The 18,656-nt window shown below is 42.4% G+C and overlaps 1 protein-coding gene across 7 annotated transcripts in view; it reads left to right on the forward strand.

The window, feature by feature from the left end:
* Window positions 1–18,656, forward strand: part of KDM2B (lysine demethylase 2B) — a 1,060,697-nt gene that overhangs the window by 245,256 nt on the left and 796,785 nt on the right. For all 7 annotated transcript variants that reach the window (XM_086943000.1, XM_086942999.1, XM_086942995.1 and 4 more), the window contains exon 6: window positions 10,652–10,758. In XM_086943000.1, coding sequence (XP_086799126.1) covers window positions 10,652–10,758 — 107 coding nt within the window. The remainder of the gene's footprint in view (window positions 1–10,651; window positions 10,759–18,656) is intronic.

The raw sequence follows: 18,656 nt of genomic DNA on the forward strand, positions 1-18,656 counted from the left end.
GAAGTGGTTTCAGGTATCTCCAAACTACAACAAACAAAGCCCTGCACCTGATGGGTATATCTCGAGGTTCTACAAAACAGGCACCCAATTTTACATAATTATCTAACTAGCCTGCATATACTGAAACCTTGACCAGCTCTATGCTGCAAGCTTCAATAGCAGTTATTCCCACTCCAGTCAAACATTGTACGTACTGCTCAGCATACAGGCTGATCTTTCTGCTTAATACTGATGCAAAACTATACACTGCATGACATCTGAAGCTACAAATGCCAGGACTAGTTGACCTAGGACAATCAGCATTTGTAATTGCCATAATGAGTAGTGACAATCCAAAACATACTGTGCAAAATTGGGTTATTAGTTGAGGGGGGTAAGTATATTCACAATCCTTTTAAACCCTCAAAGTCGCTAAATTAAACTCCGCTCAATCCCCTAGTAGCAATGCCACAGAACAGGTAACCTTATCTTAAAGGCAATGTGAAAAGTATTTATGTGCAACTAAAACAGTAATAAAGTTGAAAAGCAAAACAATAAAAATCCCATAATTAATGAAAAAAAATAGAATAAAATGTAATAAACAAAAGGCCACCAAAATGACAAAAATCCAAGAAAGGGAACCAGCAATATTAATTTTAAAGTTTAAAGTAGAAATAGCGAAAGGAAGCACTAAGTTCCAATGATAGTCAGGGGTCGTGGTACAATAGGACCAAAGTGCAATTTGACGCTGACAGCGATGGAGCGCGGGTCAGATACACCAACAATGAACGTCCTGAGTAAAAGATTTTACCCTCTGACGAATGTCCTGTATGCCATATTACAACTATATTACATTCAGTGGCACTTGTAATATGGTGGACGGGATCCTGTATGCCATATTACAACTATATTACATTCAGTGGCACTTGTAATATGGTGGACGGGATGTCTATCACGTTTGTAATGGCGTATCCTGTCTGCTCAACTCTAAATCATGTACTGAGTCCTTTTGAGTCCCAATCCACCCCAGGAATACAGTTCTAAAGCCCCCAAGGACCTCAGTGGAGGTGCTTAGTGACTAACTGGGTGTGAGCCAAAAGCTTACTGCAAGGCCCAGTCCAGGTCAAGTTGCCACTGGCCAGCTAGGCAATTTCAGAAAAAGGCCTCAAGTAGCTTTAACAGAAGGTCATCCTCATGACCCTTGGAGGGAGAAAAGGCCCAGTATTCCAGTACAAGAGGGAGAGAAGGCCAAGTATTCCAGGCTCTTCTCAGGTTTTTCTGAGGTGCGTGCCTGGAGAAGCCACATTTACACCTTGTATGAGCTAGTGGGTGGGAATGACCCCTGGGTACACCCTAACAAATAGGGTGAAGGTCCCTGATTTAACACCACCCTTTGGGCATTTTCAAGATCATCACAAATGTCTTTGACCACACTAAACTTTGGCTGTGAGGGCTGGGTTTGTGTGGAGGGAGTTCACTATGGTACACTATGGTAATCCTAATGTCCTCACACATATAGCATTTAAATCAAGTTTGAAGCTGCCACTGTTTCCCCAATAAACTCAGAGACAGAAGATTGTCAGAACTAAAAGTTGGGGTTTCAGCAACCAGACACACAATAATGTTTTTGCATCTTATGTTTGTCCTGTGAAGTACGTCATAAGTGTTATACGTAAGACCTCAGCGGACCTGTCAAGCATAATTTGACATGCAGGCAAGATTCAACACTGTAAAGTCAAAATGAGGCCGATTGTGATTGGACCCTACCTGGCTGGGGTGCAAAGAAATGGCCCTGCCCAGGTGTCAGCTAACATTTGCTTGTGACATGCTGCAAGTCTTATGTGAAAAAACACCAGTAGACCTGTTAAGCAGGATGTGACATTTAAGCAGGATTGGGCACTTTCATATCAAAAAGGATGCTCACAGCTCCATCCTGCATGTCTACTGGGTTCAGAGGGGTTACCCTCTGCCCATTCAGGTCAGCCTGTTGTTTGCTTCTAAGAGGCATTTCACACAACCATTCACACCTATTCAAGTGCTAATTACTGGCTGACAGATGTGGCAGAACAAATGCAAATGGGCCTTCAGAGGCTTCAGGCAAGGAAAAGGTAACTATTAAAAATCCGATTTGACTAGTGAACTGGGATTGTTATCAATATTTTTAGAAATTCAAGAATAAATTTTGTAGGTGCTCGCTAGCCGGAGAAAACATTTTTCAATGTAATATTATACTACAAGGCTTTCCTATGGAATAGCTACTCATGCTACAGTGAAAATAGCTTTTGTGGCCAAGCAACAACACTTTAACATTAAACCTTTACCTTCTTTTAAATACCATGCACCCTGCCTTATAGGCACTAAGGCCTGCTCAATGGTCACTTATAGATATTTAAAAGAAAGCTTTTGACCTGTCAAAAGGGGTTATTTTGACAGGTCGAATTAGTAGTATACAACTGCTACAACTGCAACAGCCTAAAGCCATGCTAAAAATGGTAGGCCTGAAGTCATGTTTGCTACCTCAGTAGTGGATGGGACAAGGGATGCTACAGTCCACTAGCGGCATGTAACTTACAGGCCCTAGATACTCTTTGTACCATAATACTAGGGACTTACAGGTAAGTCATGTATGCCAATTCGGTGTGTACCAATTTCATCATGTTGAAAGGCGGTACCCAGACACTTTATCACTACTTAGCAGGAGTGAATTGCCCAGCAGCAAAAATATGGGGTCCATCAAAAGGTGAAAATCTTGGGTGATCCTGCAGAAAGGACAGATTTCCTCTATGTACTTTACTAATTTTGAACAAAGTTAAAACAACCAAATAATGCTTTGCTACTAACTACAAATGCAGAAAAAGTGTTCGATTAAGTGAATTGCTTATACCTAGAGGAAACCCTTAAAGCCTTTGGATTCAACCATAAGTTCTGCAAGTGGGTCTTCTGCAGATTTACCAAACCCCAAAACAGAATAGCCGCTAATGGAGTCCTTTCAAACCAATTTCCCATACAAAGAGGTACAAGGAAGGGCTGCCCAATCTCCCTGTTGCTCTTTTTGCTTTACATACAGCCAGTGGATCGGAGAGTTAGACAAGAGGCAAACATATCTAAGATCAAAATATGAAAGGACATACACAAGCCGAGCCTTAATACAGACAATGTATTGTCTCATTCTCTAACCCCATGCAATCACTTCAGCCTTTAATCACGGAACACACAAAACTTGGGTACTTATTAGGTTTCTCTCACAATGTACAAAAATTTAAAAATACTCAACTTGTCCATCCCAGAGCAGCAAAATAACACCCTCATGTGGAAATTCCCTATTATATTGGCCGCCAACTCAATACAAAATCTGAGAATACAATCAACAACCACTTTAGAGATCACATTTAGTGTGAACTACTCCCATCTTACTGCTCAGTACTTCAAGATTTTCTGCCCCAGCAATTAAGCAGACTCTCATGGTTAATTAGATGATCTGCAATCAAAATGAATGCATTGTGCAAAATATTTTACTTTTACCAGAAACTGTCTCCACAATCACCTCTGTCTGGCCTGAAGAAGCTTTATGGGGTTGTTGTCAATTTCATATGGTACAGAAACAAAACTTGGATAGCTAGGATGGTGACTTTCAGACCCAGTAGCGATTGTTGTCAAGTGGACCCGGTCTACACCCGAAAAAGACTTGTGCTTCATAGACCAACTTAAAGCTGGTTTGCATATTTGGAAACTCTTCTGGTTACCAAAAATATTTAGAGCATGGAACCTGTATTGCACACCAGTGACGAAGGCCAATCTAAAAAGAATGGGAAAAGGTGGCAGTGGTGAGAGGCTTTACAACATTTCCATCACCTCTTACTCCCATAATCTCTAACCCCAATTCTTATTGATACTTCTGACCACAGATTCCTCACCTTGTGAATATCCCAAGGCATCAATCTGATAGAGAGATTTTTCTCTGTAATTCCCTTTCGTGTCTGGAGGTGGAGTTTTGCAGCCCCACATCTGGTTTGTCCCGTCCTAGAGTTGACGTTGTAGCCCAATATAGCCACCACCTCTGTGCGCCGACATCAGTCATGTAACCAATTGCACTCAGATGAACACAAAGAACACCTGGGATCGTGAGGCCAAACTATAACCCCTAGCACTGTAGGAAGGCTCTGAAAGTTCTATCACGATCAAAGTTCTAGGTTCCGAGGCCGTTTCTAAGACTCCTCTCATCTTGCCACTCGCTGATAACATATACTCGGATGGGTTTCCAGCTCACACTGGTTATCAAGAGCAAGGTTTGACAGCTCTTACGGAACTATCTCCCTGTGGAGAAGTGGGTGTGTGGAAGAGAGGTGTTGAAATTTAGGGTTGTGTTTTTCTGGTTGTGTTTCTGGTGCTTTTTCTTTCTCACTTTTATACCTTGCTCTCCGGCTTTTTTTGACAAGAGTATGTAAAACCTTCTAAAACGAATTAAATAATTGATCGATAATAGATTAGAGACAAGGGGTTTCAAAGTGTGCCGCCTCCAGGATTTTCTGGTTTATGTTCAGTTGGCTATATTTAAAAAGAGAGTATGTGCCTTTAAAATAAAAAGGAAGACACTATTCTCTTTATGAAGTATGTCAGCTTCTCAAACAGGCAGAATATTTACTCTATGAATCTAGTGAGGATTGCCTTGAGGGAGAACTAGGATTACACATAAATAAGTTTTTCTTCACTCTCAACTTCCCCTTCTGACAAAGAAAACAACGTGTTGGATAGCATGGGGAAAAGCTGATCTTCCCAAGAGGCTTCAAGCTGAGAGCAGATAATTATCACATGATGGCAACTTGTAGTCACCTTAATGTGTAAAAATCTCCAAATCTGTTGACAGCTATTCATTTAAAAAATAAAAAAGGTCATTTAAAGTTTAGAGGCATAGTAGCCTGAACCATTATAGCAGATACCAATCCTCTCCCATGCTAGCAGCAGCAGCTGTACTGTCAAATGTATATGTGCGCTCTATCTTTGCAGACATTCCCCCCCCCCCCCCCCCAATAGCTCCCACATACATAGGAAATGTGGCAGCAGCTAAGTCATGCCAGGCCAGCATGTTGAAAGTGTAGTTATTTATGTGACTTTGATATAGACTTATAATTTGGGACCATTTTTTGCAATCACATAACATATACAACATCACTCATACGCTGGGATGTTTATACTTGCTCATGGGCACTTAAAGGATTTACTGTCCAGGACCATCAAGGTTTCAATGGTAGTCCAGGACGGAAGGAGTGCTGGTGGAAATTATGTCAGATGGGCAGTCCCTAACTGGAAGATCCCTCCAGTGGCATTTCCTTTGGTAGCAACCCACCGAAATGGCTCTTCTAATAGCAGAGCTGGTGGCAGCTCCACCATCGGGAGCACCGCAAACCATCTCCCTCTAGATGAGGGTGGCAGTTCAGAGAGGTGGGCATAAAGGCATTCACTGTTTTATGTATGTATCAATGGGAACAAGTTACTAGGTAGGAGCTCCTAATATGTGTAAGTAGGTGAACAAATTTGTGTTTTAGGAAGACCCTCACTCACCAACCTAGTTGGTGACATGCTTCATCATCCGGTTCCACCAAGGTACGAATGCACCTTTGGTGTGCTTCGACTCCTGGATAGAGCGGAGCTGGTTTTGTGCAGTGACCATCTATGTGGCGCACTCGCTAAGGTGCGTTATGGGATACAGGATGGTTTCCTCTAGCGGCGCATTCTCAGAATTTCTCTGGGAAAATGCCCCGTTTGTTCCGTTGGGGGCCCGACCTATTGTCACACTTTCTTCAAGGTCAGGGACCCGTCACCATACCTATTCTGGCCGCATCGGAACTAATAAACGTAATTTTAGACCACCCTTTTAAATTTCATGCACATAAGGTCCTGAAGAATGTTATCACTTTCCTCTCTCTAACCCTGTTCTTAAAACCACTTTCTGTTTGTCTACCTTTTTCCTGGACCCCTGTCATTGGCGGTAGCGTGTCAGGTGCTATGGGGGGGGGGGGGGGGGGTGACTATTTAAGAGCCTCCCATGCCTGACACAGATGATTAGCTTTAAGTCCTTAAAGATTCCAGCCCGAGAGGACGCAGGAGCGTGTCTCTCCCTTTTGTGCCCCCCCCTTCTCATCTTGTGTGAGGGCGCTGGAGCGTGCCTCACTTCCTATCCTATTTCCTACCCTTACACGGCTGAAGCCGCGAAAACTTTTCTCTGCAACAGCAGAGGTCGCAAGTGAATTCCTCAGCACGGCAGGAGTCGCAAGTACAGTGCCTGACCCGGACCGCGAGTTTTATCTCTTCCTTTTCCAAGAGGCGCATGGCAGGAGCCGGCAGCATCGCCTCCTACGCGAGGGTCCTGTTTGTTTTATTTTTGATTTTGTGTTCAGTCAGGAATGACAGACAAAAGAGGTTGCCAGCACTGTTGTTCAGTGACACCTCCCCTGAGGTGGAGCTTTTTCTTGGACACCCGTGTAGGGTGAGAACAGCACGCTTAACTCGTCTTTGTTTCCACCCCGATGCACGAGCTAATTGCACTGCCTGGTAGAGAGTTCTTTTCCTTTTTACCTGTTCATCCATCCCTTCTTTACTTGATCAAGGAGAATAACTAGGCCCTCAAGACCAACTCATCCTTATGTCCTGGACTAAACTAATACGCCTCCAAGCTTTGAACCCTTGGTGAGTTTTCTTCTATATCCTTTCAAGTCCATAACAGTGACTAGAGTGTATGTCCTGTCCTTGTTTATCCTTCCAGCTAAAGTCCTTCTATCATTTCTGTTTTTCAGAACTAAGCTATTCCTACCTTCTCTGCGGTTATCCTACAGACGCTGTCTGTGTATCCCTTCAGCTTGGGCACGCCGTGCATTGACAGCACATCTAGTATCTTCCCTTCATTCCCCTGCACACCAAAGGTGGTGTAAAATTCTTCCCTTTCCCCTGGGGACCAATCGCCCATACTGTGACATCTGTGTGGAGGATTGATCCAGAGGTGAGAGGGGCGGCTCTCTTCGTTCCTGCGGCACCTGATATTCTAAGGTGAGTGGGGGTTGTCACAAAGAAAGCCAGCCCAATAGTGAGAGTCTGGCTGAAACATGTTGACCGCATAGGATAATGGAGCCTACCTACCTCCACGGATATCCACCTCACGTTTTTATTTTACTACTGGTGAGGGCCCATACCTTAAAATAGCCTTATGTTGTAAATCGGGACCCTACAGACAGCTTTTTAAACCACATTCATTTCACTTTCACTGCACACTCACTGCACAGAACCAGCTCCGCTGTATCGAGGTTTCAAAGCACACCCAAGGTGCATTCGGTACCTTGGGTGGGACCCGATGATGAAGCATGTCACCAACTAGGTTGGTGAGTGAGGGTCTTCCTAAAACACAAATGTCTTGTCCTAATTACAAGCAGAAACTCAAAAACGAACATCCTTTAGGAGTAAATGAACTCTTGCTTTGCACGAGTTGCCCAATGAGTTACTAGCAATGGACGGAACTGTGGCTACTGGAAGGAGTCACCCATATCTCTGGCACACCTATTGGAAGAAGGAGTTCCCACAACTGTTTTTAGCTCTTGAGAAGGATAAAGGTTAACTTGAAAGGAGGAGCAGGTGATTAGGTAGGATACACTGTCATATCTATATTTCCCCTAACACCACACATAGCGAGCCAAAAAAAGAAAAACCCTGAGATTGAAAAGTAGCTGACCCCACTCGTTAGTGGTTGCCCAAGAGGAGCAGGCCCTGCACATCCATCCAGATCAGTATGACAGGAGAGCTTGCTAGATGTAAAGAAATACAGTGGAGTATGCTATTTTTTCTACTGATCAAGAAGAAGGCATCACTAAAATTACAGAACCCATAAACCTTACTCAGAAAGTCACAGGGAACCCCGAATGGGGAGGGCAGTGCTGACCTCCAAATATTTAAACCGGACACTCTCTCCCAGACCAAGGAAGCAATCCTGACATGTAAATCTGGCTCCCCTTTGGATGCGCGTCCTCCGTTGCTCCTGCATCGTATAGTTGACATCGTTGGTCCGGTGATAAATGAGATTGTCAACTCATCATTAGCCACAGGGACAGTCCCAGACGAATGGAAATACGCTATAGTGAAACCTCTAAAGAAGAAATCAAACGTCGACCCCTCAGATCTCACAAATTATAGACCTATATTTCTGCTACCCATTTTGGGTAAAATTACAGAGAAAATTGTTTACAAGGAGCTCTCCAACTACCTAGAAGCAACACAGGCTTTTCATTCCCGCCAATCTGGTTTCCGACCAAAATACTCCACCGAGTCGGCGTTACTGGAAATATCAGAAACCATCAAATTCATTTTGGATGAGGGCAAGAGGGCGGTCGCTGATTCTTCTAGACCTGTCAGCAGCGTTTGACTCGATCTCACATAAAATCTTGCTTAACAGACTAAGACCGTGTGGCATATCAGATTAGGCCCTGGCATGGATCACATCTTTTTTGACAAACAGGACACAATCAATCGCGCTGGGACCTTTCATGTCATCTGTACAAGTTATCACCACAGGGGTGCCGCAGGGGGCTTCTTTGAGTCCTCTGCTGTTTAATGTATATATGGCCCCTCTTTTCACTCTGATCTCTAATTATGGGATCGAGATCACGTCATACGCCGAAGATACGCAATTGATCCTTTCCCTGGATAAGACCACTACCAATGTAGAGGCAAACTTTAAAGCCTGTCTGACGGGCGGGTTGCAATGGATGAGGGAAAACCATCTCTGTTGCAACACCAGCAAGACAGAAATCTTGCCGATAGGGAAAGACAATGCCTTTTGTCCAAAGGATTGGTGGCAGACGACACTACAGCACCAGCATCAACTGTAGAAATTGCCAAAAACCTAGGCGTGTGGTTTGACTCTGCTCTTTCCTTCAAGCCCCACGTCTTGAAACTGACTGGGACCTGTTTTGGGTACATACAAATCTTGAGGAAATTCTTTAATTTGATTCCCCTAGTAGCCAAAAAGACAGTAGCAGTGGCCCTCATATCATCCAGACTGGATTACTGTAATAGCCTTCTTGCAGGAATTAACAAATCTATCCTGAAGAGACTTCAAGTAGTCCAGAATGCGGCGGCCAGGCTGGTTTTAGGACTACCACGCAGGTCGTCGGCCTCGACTGCATTGAAGACCCTTCACTGGCTCCCGGTCTGTAAGAGGGTCGTTTTCAAACTCCTATTGACATCTTTCAGAGCCCATCGTCACCTAGGCCCAGGATATCTTTCAGCAAGATTTAGGCCTTACATTACCACAAGAACATTAAGGTCAACCACGGCCAACCTGCTCAGTGTCCCAGCGTTTCGGCTAGTCACCAGAGGCGGAAGATCAGCAACCGTCTTGGGAGCTAAAACCTGGAACAAAATGCCTAATGAGCTCAGAGCCATCAAACATGAGGGGCAGTTCAGAAAACAGCTAAAGACGTGGATCTTTGGTCTACCACTGGCCTCTTGCCAAAAGCTCATTTAGACTCTTGTCACCCACTCGACCTGTTGTTGATAGCGCCAGGAGACTCCGTGAGCAGTGGCAGTTAGCGCTTTATAAATTCTCTTTTCATTTCATTTCAGAGTAATGTGAGTGAGTACACATGGCTGAAACATCAAACGTGAAGTAAGTGATCATTTGACAATGCAGAAGCAAACTCCCAAGCTATGGCAGGCTACAGGAACACAACAGGGGCAACATTAAAACCAATGCTACAACACTTCCAAAACAATGAAGGGACAACATATAAGTATTTGGGAGCAATGTGGAGCTATGTGGCATGACCAAGTGCTAAATGATGGAAAGTTGAGAATAACCAAGAGTAGTTCTTCCAGAAGTTGTAGAAACCCTAGCCTGTTTCCATCATAATAACTGCCCAAGGGCCCTGAGCAATCCCATGGGTTGATAAGTTACTGTGGCCTGAGGGTGGATCTTTGGAAATATGGACCTCACAGGATCTAACGAAAAATAATCTATGATGAAGCAAATAGTTAGACCAGGGGTACTCACACACATTTGCCCAGGGACCACAAAGTACGGTTTGTCGTGTAACCGCGGTCCGCACTGATGCCAGCGGGTTGCGGTAGGGGGTCTGGGTGGACAGGGATTGAAATATGGAGGTTCTAAAACATATTAAATAAACAAACAAGCATTTATTTTCAGATTAATAAATGCTTGCCCATGTATTTAACATGTTTTCTAAATATTAGTGCTAGCAAATAAACAGCAGCTGGTTCTGTTGTTCTATTAAGGGGCTGCATTTAAAGGCCAAGAAGGACGCAAGCGCCCCCAGGCTGTACTTTGAGTATCAATGAGTTAGACCAACCCTTCAGACATCAACTAAATAGGATAACACGAGTTTCATTTTACATGGTGAAGTGATACAACTTGTATGGGGAAAGTAAAGTGACTGCATAATTGGATCCGTGTGTTCTGGCCACAAGGTAGTATGGTGCCGACATGTTGATGAAAGAAGGTAGAGATTATGGACAAAATGTTGAAGGGTCGCCTTAATGAATATATGTTAATGTCTCTAATGCCATTCATAGCTCTACTGTCTGATGTATCCTGATATTACATTCATCTGACATGTTTTCTCATTATACATTTTTCTTAACATATTGACTAATAATTGTTTTTGCATTGTAGATTGACTTGGTTGATTGGGTAGACAATATGTGGCCACAGCATTTGAAGGAGCAGCAAGCAGACGCTACAAATATATTATCTGAAATGAAGTATCCGAAAGTTAAAAAGTAAGATAGCATTTTTTTGTTAACATTTTTGTTTGCAAATATTGAATTTACTGTTGGTAAAAATGTAAATCCAGGAACCAGCATTGTTAACGATCAATGATTTACATTTCCCATACTTAATATAGGACAAATTGCTTTTGGGAAAACTGCATGTTTGATCTTAAATTTTAACATCACCTTTTCCTACTACTATCTGATTGACCATGTATGCATGTGTTTACCCTGAAGGGTGTTAGTATAAGTTATGTTGTGTTAAGGCAAGAGACATCATTTTGCTTTTTTGGTAAACTGACTTGTTTGTTCTAATTTAAACCTACCATAGGTTTCGGTATTGTTTCCTCTTGAATTTGGGAGCTAGATAGGCTAAGCGTGGATGGACAGCTCTGTAGCTGTTCATAAACTTATGAAAAATGTTGCTTGGTTAATCAGTACGTTTTTAGTTGTTTCTGAAATTAGATTGTACTATTTCCTGTAAGTGTTGCTTCCAGGAAGAAGAGCAAGCACTCTATCAAAACCCTATTGAATGCAGGTGTTACACCAATCAGTGCATCTGAAGACCTTAGGGCATCATAAACATATGGCATAAAAGAGTCCTCAAAATAAAATGGGGGCCAGTCCTTACAAAGCCTGTAGCTATTCTCTTACACCTGGTGATGAGTGTAAGGAATGCACTGCAGAAATAAGTGCTCCCTACAGTTCATCTGAAGTGAGATTTTGTTTATTTTAAAGGCCCTGACACTGTGCCTGTATATATGCAAAAAGGCTAATATTCAGCTTACTGAACTAGTCAGCGCAGAACAGAGCTAGGGCTAACAGAACTGTGACTCACTGCATGTAACCTAGAAAAAGAAATACGTTTAGGGCCCTCATATGATTCATACCAGCCTGAACTGCTGCAGATTTGTGTAGGGCAAGAGAGAGCTTGGTGTTGTTTTAACTTTGTTGCAAGGAAGGAGACATTGCACCACTGTGATCATCCATAAAAAAAGAACTCCAATTTGTTGGAAGTGGTGTTGTAACAGCATCTAAGATTTTGAGGGATTTTACTTTTGTTTATTCAAGACGTTTAAACTATTGGTGAATCATGTGATGGAACCAACAATGAAAGCTTAGAGGGAGGAAAGAAGGCAATATAAAGGATCATAGAACAGTACACATATAGAAGTATGGATCATTGAGATCAGCCATAGAACCTTTGTCAGTTGTTTAGGAAGCAGGAGTGGCAGCCACCAAACTGCATGCATTGAGAAGGCAGCTCCGCACAAGAACGGCTTTGAACTTTGAGATTAAGGGCATGGGAATGTGTCAAGCATAGAAGCAAAAACTGCAGGGAAAATGGTAAGACGAATGAGATGGAGGTGGGGTTTGTTAAGAGCACGGTTAAATAGAAAGCTCCATTGCACATGCCAGACACTAGGTGCACTGATACCAAGCTAGCAACATGCCTCCTCATGTTATCCTCTAAATACTGTTATGCATGTTTCTAGTGTTGGACAAGTATTGGTGTTGAGGTGCGGTCTATTCTTGGACTCACCCGTATCACATTCCTCTATATCATATCCTTCATCTGGTGCTCTGCCGAATCAAGTACCCATACTCCATACATTCTGGCTCCTGGCTGAGACACATGCTAGCTAGCTCCTCACTGCCTTAACGGGGGACCTGTTGCCACCGGTCTCTCTGTCCTGTGAAGTGACGTGGTCCTCTACTCACTGGTGTGCCTCTGACAAGATTTCTGATGCTCTTTGTCGATTGGAGGGATAGAAAAACACTATATAGAACTTAGACAGGGCATAGTCCTCTTCCAATTTTGTGGCTGTGAAGTACATCTCTAAGCATGGTACCCATAGGTTTCATTTCACAGCTTGCAAGGATGATGTGCCAACAATTCTCAAAGGGCTCAAATCAGGAATGCCGAAAATAGTTTATGGATGGCAGCCGGATATAGGATCCAGCTTGGCACAGTGGAGGGTGTGAGGTCAACTTACAGTAGCCCGGGTCTACCAATTCTTGCCTGGGATACCAAAGGGCAAGCCAGGAGTAACAGCTGCTACCTCTGCTTGTCCCTAAGCTGCATCTTTGCCTATGACATACAGTCTTAAGAGCTTAAGTCTGATTTGCTGGAATATGTTTAAATTTTGTATGACCTGTCAGTACCTAAATATTGTTGAGATTTGTTCACTGAAGGGCGAGATAGTGTTATGTCATAGGGACTCAGATTAAAATCTGCATTTCCGGAAGACCCCACCCATTTCTCCAGTTTGCAATTCATACATGTCAGTCACAACAAAAAGCCTTTTTTATTGCTGTCTTTTCAGAACTTTATGCGAATTGTATGCATAGACTGTCCTATTTTCAGTTAATTTTTCTGTGGATTTCAGTAGTGTTTTCTCAGTGTTCTCCAAACCTTTGAAACCAGTGCTTATCAGTGTTTATTCAGCTACCTAACCCCAAATAGACCACAATTATTGTTTTGTCAGTGATCTCAAAACATTTTATTTCATTAAGTGTTTATTATAAGTCACATATGTAAGTTAAAGGAGAAGTAATGCAGGATATGTAATGTCTTCTCATTGGCAGTATGTCCATGTTAGAATGGGCGAAGCATAGAAAGTTTGTGAAATGCACTCTTACAACCACATTTCATTACCTTCTCATATCTTACTACCCCTCACACTTACACTGTCAAGACTTTATCTGGTTTAAAAGACTGTTAATGGACTAAAAAGTAACTGTGTTATATTTAAATGTTTTAACCACATTAGGAGGTCATTCACCTACTCCTTACTGAATATTATGACATTCTAGGGATGGTCAACTGTGCCAACTGCATTGTACCTTGCAAAACTTAATTATACAAGATGCATTTGTAGCCCAGTGTTCTAAAGCAGCTGAAATGTGATGCTTAAGGCATGCTTGCCATTTTCTGCCGTCTGTGCCTGACTACACGAATGTGATTCTGCTGTTGTGTGGACATTCATAGCTGCTAACTGTCTCTATGACAAATGTCTTCCTTTAAGTCATTCATCACCCTTTAACAGACATAGCACTGTATTCTTGAGCTTGAAATGTTGTGTTAATATTGTAAGTATGGGCTCAAATCCCCAGAAGAGGGGCATGGACTGCTTCAGCTGGCTCCCAGGAATGGTCATAAAGATGATAACCTTTCCAATCAATGAGAAATTGTAATATATATTCATCAATAAAACTTCACTGCTTCTAAGCCTGGGTTTCCTGGGAGCGATTGTCAGGCCAGGGCTTGGAGTCTCGAGATATATATATATATTTTCCAGGGCGGATCAAAGCAGGCGCGGACCTATATATATATATAGATATGCGACACAAAAGAAGGAAACGTGTGCGCTCTCAGGAGGTGCCAAAGTGGATTTTAATTACTCAAGGTTACGCGTTCCAACAGAATAGCTGTCTTGATCACACAATGGGTAAACAGAAGTTGTTCTTATACATAGTCTCGTTTGGAAATTGAAAACAGGCATAAACTGCAATGTATGTCAGAACACAGTGATACTGTGGCGGCCATCTTAGAACAATCAAATTATGAATGAAAAAGCATAATAGTTTATAATAAAGTTTGAGTATACTTGTCTACTTCATGATGAAATGAAAATTCCATATTGATAAGTAGTTACAAACCCTGAGGTGCCAAGACATGAACTCGAATAGTGAGCAAGAGTGCCTTGTATAGATCCTTGAACAGTATCGGCCATTGTGGAATAGTGAACAGTGTGTTAAACTGCCGCTATAAAAGAATCGATTCCCGAATTGTACGTGGGAATATTCTTCAGCTGAACATATTATCCAAATAGGAGACCGAAATCACGGGCCCAGAACTCTGTAGTAAAGAGGCATAGTGCTATGGCAATATTACCTGGAATAGTCGGTGGGTCTATCCATCTTTATAGTGGCTAACAAATACCAACAAGCATGTTGTCTAAAGTAAAAGTCCTAAACAAGTGTGTGAACACTGATACAACAGATATGCGATATTGAGCCATAGTGGCTGAATTAGCCATGAACTCCGGCTTCCTACACAAGACAGGGTTAGAGCAGGGAATACAGTTGATTGCCACGAATGCAAACACATCAACAGTACCTAATAGTTTATCAAGTATAACAGTGTAAAATCTGATTCAAACAATATCTTGCCTAATATATAAAAGAGACCACCATCACATGTATTAAAGGAACATTAAATGTTGACACACAGTAGAAGCAAGTGATAAGTGAAAAGGCTTCTCTGGGTGAAGAGTGCCCGGATACATGGAAGTAAAGGGTAGGGAGCCCGTGTAAGAAGTATCCGTCCCATGGTGGAGTGTCCCTTCCTTTCCTCCTGTGAAAATATTTAAAAAATGAGAAAAATTGAATTAAAAGGGGAATACACAATATGTACATGTCAGAATATGCATGTATGTATTCTACATACAAGTATTCGAGAGATGGTATTCCTCAAAGTGTCTTGCAACCAGGTAGTGTATGTCTCTTTTATTTATAGCATGCATGTGTTCCAATACCCTCTTTTTTGCCTGCCGATGTAGTGCAGTCCTCAGGGGCAATCTAAACCGTATATGGCAAAAGTAGTGCTGCATGTTAGAAATAAGGGGCCATATGTAGGTAAATGGCATTTACCGAATCGTAAATACCGAATTTTACCGATTCGGTATTTACAATTCGGTAAATGCCATGTAGGTAATTATTCTGTAAATATTACCGAATCGGTAATATGCGGTAATTACCGAATCGGTATTTACCGATTCGGTAATTGCCATTGATTCCTATGGGCCTTGAGGCCCGTAGGAATCAATGGCAATTACCGAATCGGTAAATACCGATTCGGTAATTTTACCGATTTGTCAAGGGGGACAGGGTGTCACTTTGACACCCTGTTGCACCCCTGATTTTGGCTTGTGTGCAATGTGACACACATACATGCCCTTAGGGCATGTATGTGTGTCACATGGCACAGGTGTACATGCACAGATGTGCATGTACACAGAAATTCGTTATTTACCATGCCATTGTATTTCATGGTAAATAACGAATTTCTAAGGGCCTGTGGCACTGTTTCCAGTGCCACCTACATCCCAAATTACCGATTCTGTACATTTACCGAATCGGTACTTTACCGAATCGGTAAAATTACCGATTCGGTAAATATACAGAATCGGTAATTTTCAGGCCCCCTACATCTGGAATTACGAATACCAGTCGGTAACGGCCGAAATCGGCCGTTACCGACCGGTATTTGGCCACCTACATATGGCCCTTAGTGATTTGTTTCTTTTTCACTCTACCTGGTATTGAGAATTCTTTAATCATGCGACTGTTGTGGCACGCTTTGCAATGCCCACAAGGATAAAAACTTTTGAGGTTATGATCACCTTGGGATTGGGTTTCAGTGATGTCATTTGCGGACCAGAATGTCTCTGAGACTACGGCCCGTATGTGTCAAGATTTTACTACTGGACATCAGAACTTAGGTTGTAGATGTACAACACTTAGCCAGAAAAATTCTCTGACCACTTTCCAGTCCTGCTTAACTGCAGGTTCTGAGGCCACTCTATCACGAGGGACAATGAGGGATGATGTATTCCATACCAAAATACGACAGGAAATCATAGACTATTTTAAACATAATATGGGCTCAGTGACAGACGTGCACCAACTAGGAATCCTTTAAGGTAGGAGTTCGGAGACTTGCATTGCATACCTTAATTTCTTGCTCATATCACTAAGAAATCATATCAGATCCCTCAAACAAGATATCAGAGATCTTGAGGCCAGCCAAACACTTGGGGCTGACCCTCACCACTCTCCGACATTAGGACGAAATTTCAAAGTATAATGAAATTTCAGAAGGATAGCTCAAATTCATGAGCAAATATGCCATAGCACAAAGGCTTTGGGTCTAAGATCATTCTGCCAAATCCTAGCTTATCTAATTAAACAGCCCTGGGCTGCAAATGCTGTTACCAGTGTTAAAGAAAATACATTGAGCACCATACATGATGCTGAGACAGTGATTTGCTTTGTACTGCACAGAACTCTATGAATCTAAACGTCACAACTCTAACTATACACACTCATGACTACCTAAAGAACTGTGGTGTAGCCCGGCTGGGTGATGCACACAGAGAATAAGATAATATCGTTGTGAAAATTGATGTTTATGACCTCGTTTTAAAAGCAATTGAAATTGGAATAAAAGGAAAACTTTGAAGAATATTTGTGTTGGATACAGATTACATAATTGTTTTTTCTGTTTTTGAAATTGACGTGAGGTGCACCTGTGCTTATGATTTAAATTGTTAAGATCCCATGGGGATTCGCACTGTGACGGGGGTGCGTTCCAGTGTGCACACAGACCCCAACAAGAATAGAGGGGCTAGAATATTAGAGGGATAGCAGTTCAGGTGCTGTGGATTAGAGGGTTGCACTGTCAGGCTTGTTTGTTTAGATAATAAGATAATACCTGCAGCAGCCATTCGGGGTTAAAAGAGGTGGTGGCTCTAATTAAGAGTCTTTCTGCTGGCAAAGCCCCAGGCACAGATGGGTTGTTCTCAGAGTTTTTAAAGAATGTGTGGAGATCCTAACCTCACACCTGTGAGCCTTCTTCAAAGAGCCTATTACGGGACAGCTACTCTGTCCCACCATTAGGGAATCTCTTCTGGTCTCTCCCCTTAAGCTAGGAAAACCCCTGAGTGTTACCATTCATATAGGTACTTTTTATTAATAAATTATGACAATACAATACTCTTAAGCAACCTACTAGCAAACAGACTGATTCCCCTTCTCCCAGATCAGGCAGGCTTTATTCCGGGATGATCAACAGCGTATAATTTGCATACCCGAATTGCACTTTTGCATCAGTTAGACCCACAGATAGATTACACAGTATACGTCAGCACTCCAGTTTGTCATACAAATTAGTCAACAAGTCAGTTAAGCACAAAAACAAAACAAATAAGTTACGAGTCTTCTCAATGGAAACAGAAAAATGTACAAGATGATCCAATGATTCTATTTGAGAAGTCTATTCTCAATACACCAACGCTGTGATCACGTCACTTTGATGCTATACTGTAGATATTAACATCATAGGAGAACAGCAATAAAACCACGATTACCCCTTTATTAATCAGAAATCAAGGGCACTAGGCGGTCAAAATATAGAGTCGGCACTTGTTTACAAATACCTGGGAGTTCTCTTTGACAGAGATGGCACCTTTGCACAACAAAAGCAGGAAGCAAAAAGGAGAGGGGCGTGCATCGCCATTACACTAAAAAACATAGCCAATCAACTGATGGGGCCAATTCTAACCCACTATCTGAGAGTTATCCAGGCTAAGCTACTCCCCTCTATCTGTTATGGCAGCGAGGCGCTTCGTGAGAGAGACTCCAAGAACCTGGACACAATCCAGACAAAAGCCTGTAGAACAATGTTTTCCCTTCCGCCCTACACATCGCCGGCCCAACTCAGGCTGGAATTTGGATTGCAAAAGCAAACCCTTGCCAGACAGGGAGCGTACATCAACTGCTGCCACAAACTCCGTTCGGCTACTACCAACACTCTAAACTCGCTGCTATGGCAAGACATTCAAAATAGGGATATATCTCAGGCAAGATCCTACCTGAAGACAGCTCTGGTGGCTACTAATCTAACTGTGATTTGGGACATGCAACTTGGGCACAACCCATTCAAAAAACTAGTCTGGAAAACTGTTAAAACACTATCCTTACTAGAGGACAAGGCCACATTCGCCAAAAGAAACCATGCCTGGATGTCATTAAACTCTTATAAAACGCTGACACCACAACCTTACTTCAACCAGGGTTATCCTAAGACAACAAAACTGAAGTTCTTGAAATACAGACTAGGG

The sequence above is a fragment of the Lissotriton vulgaris genome, chromosome 11 (genome assembly GCF_964263255.1).
Source record: "Lissotriton vulgaris chromosome 11, aLisVul1.2, whole genome shotgun sequence".
In the NCBI taxonomy this organism is placed as follows: Eukaryota; Metazoa; Chordata; class Amphibia; order Caudata; family Salamandridae; genus Lissotriton; species Lissotriton vulgaris.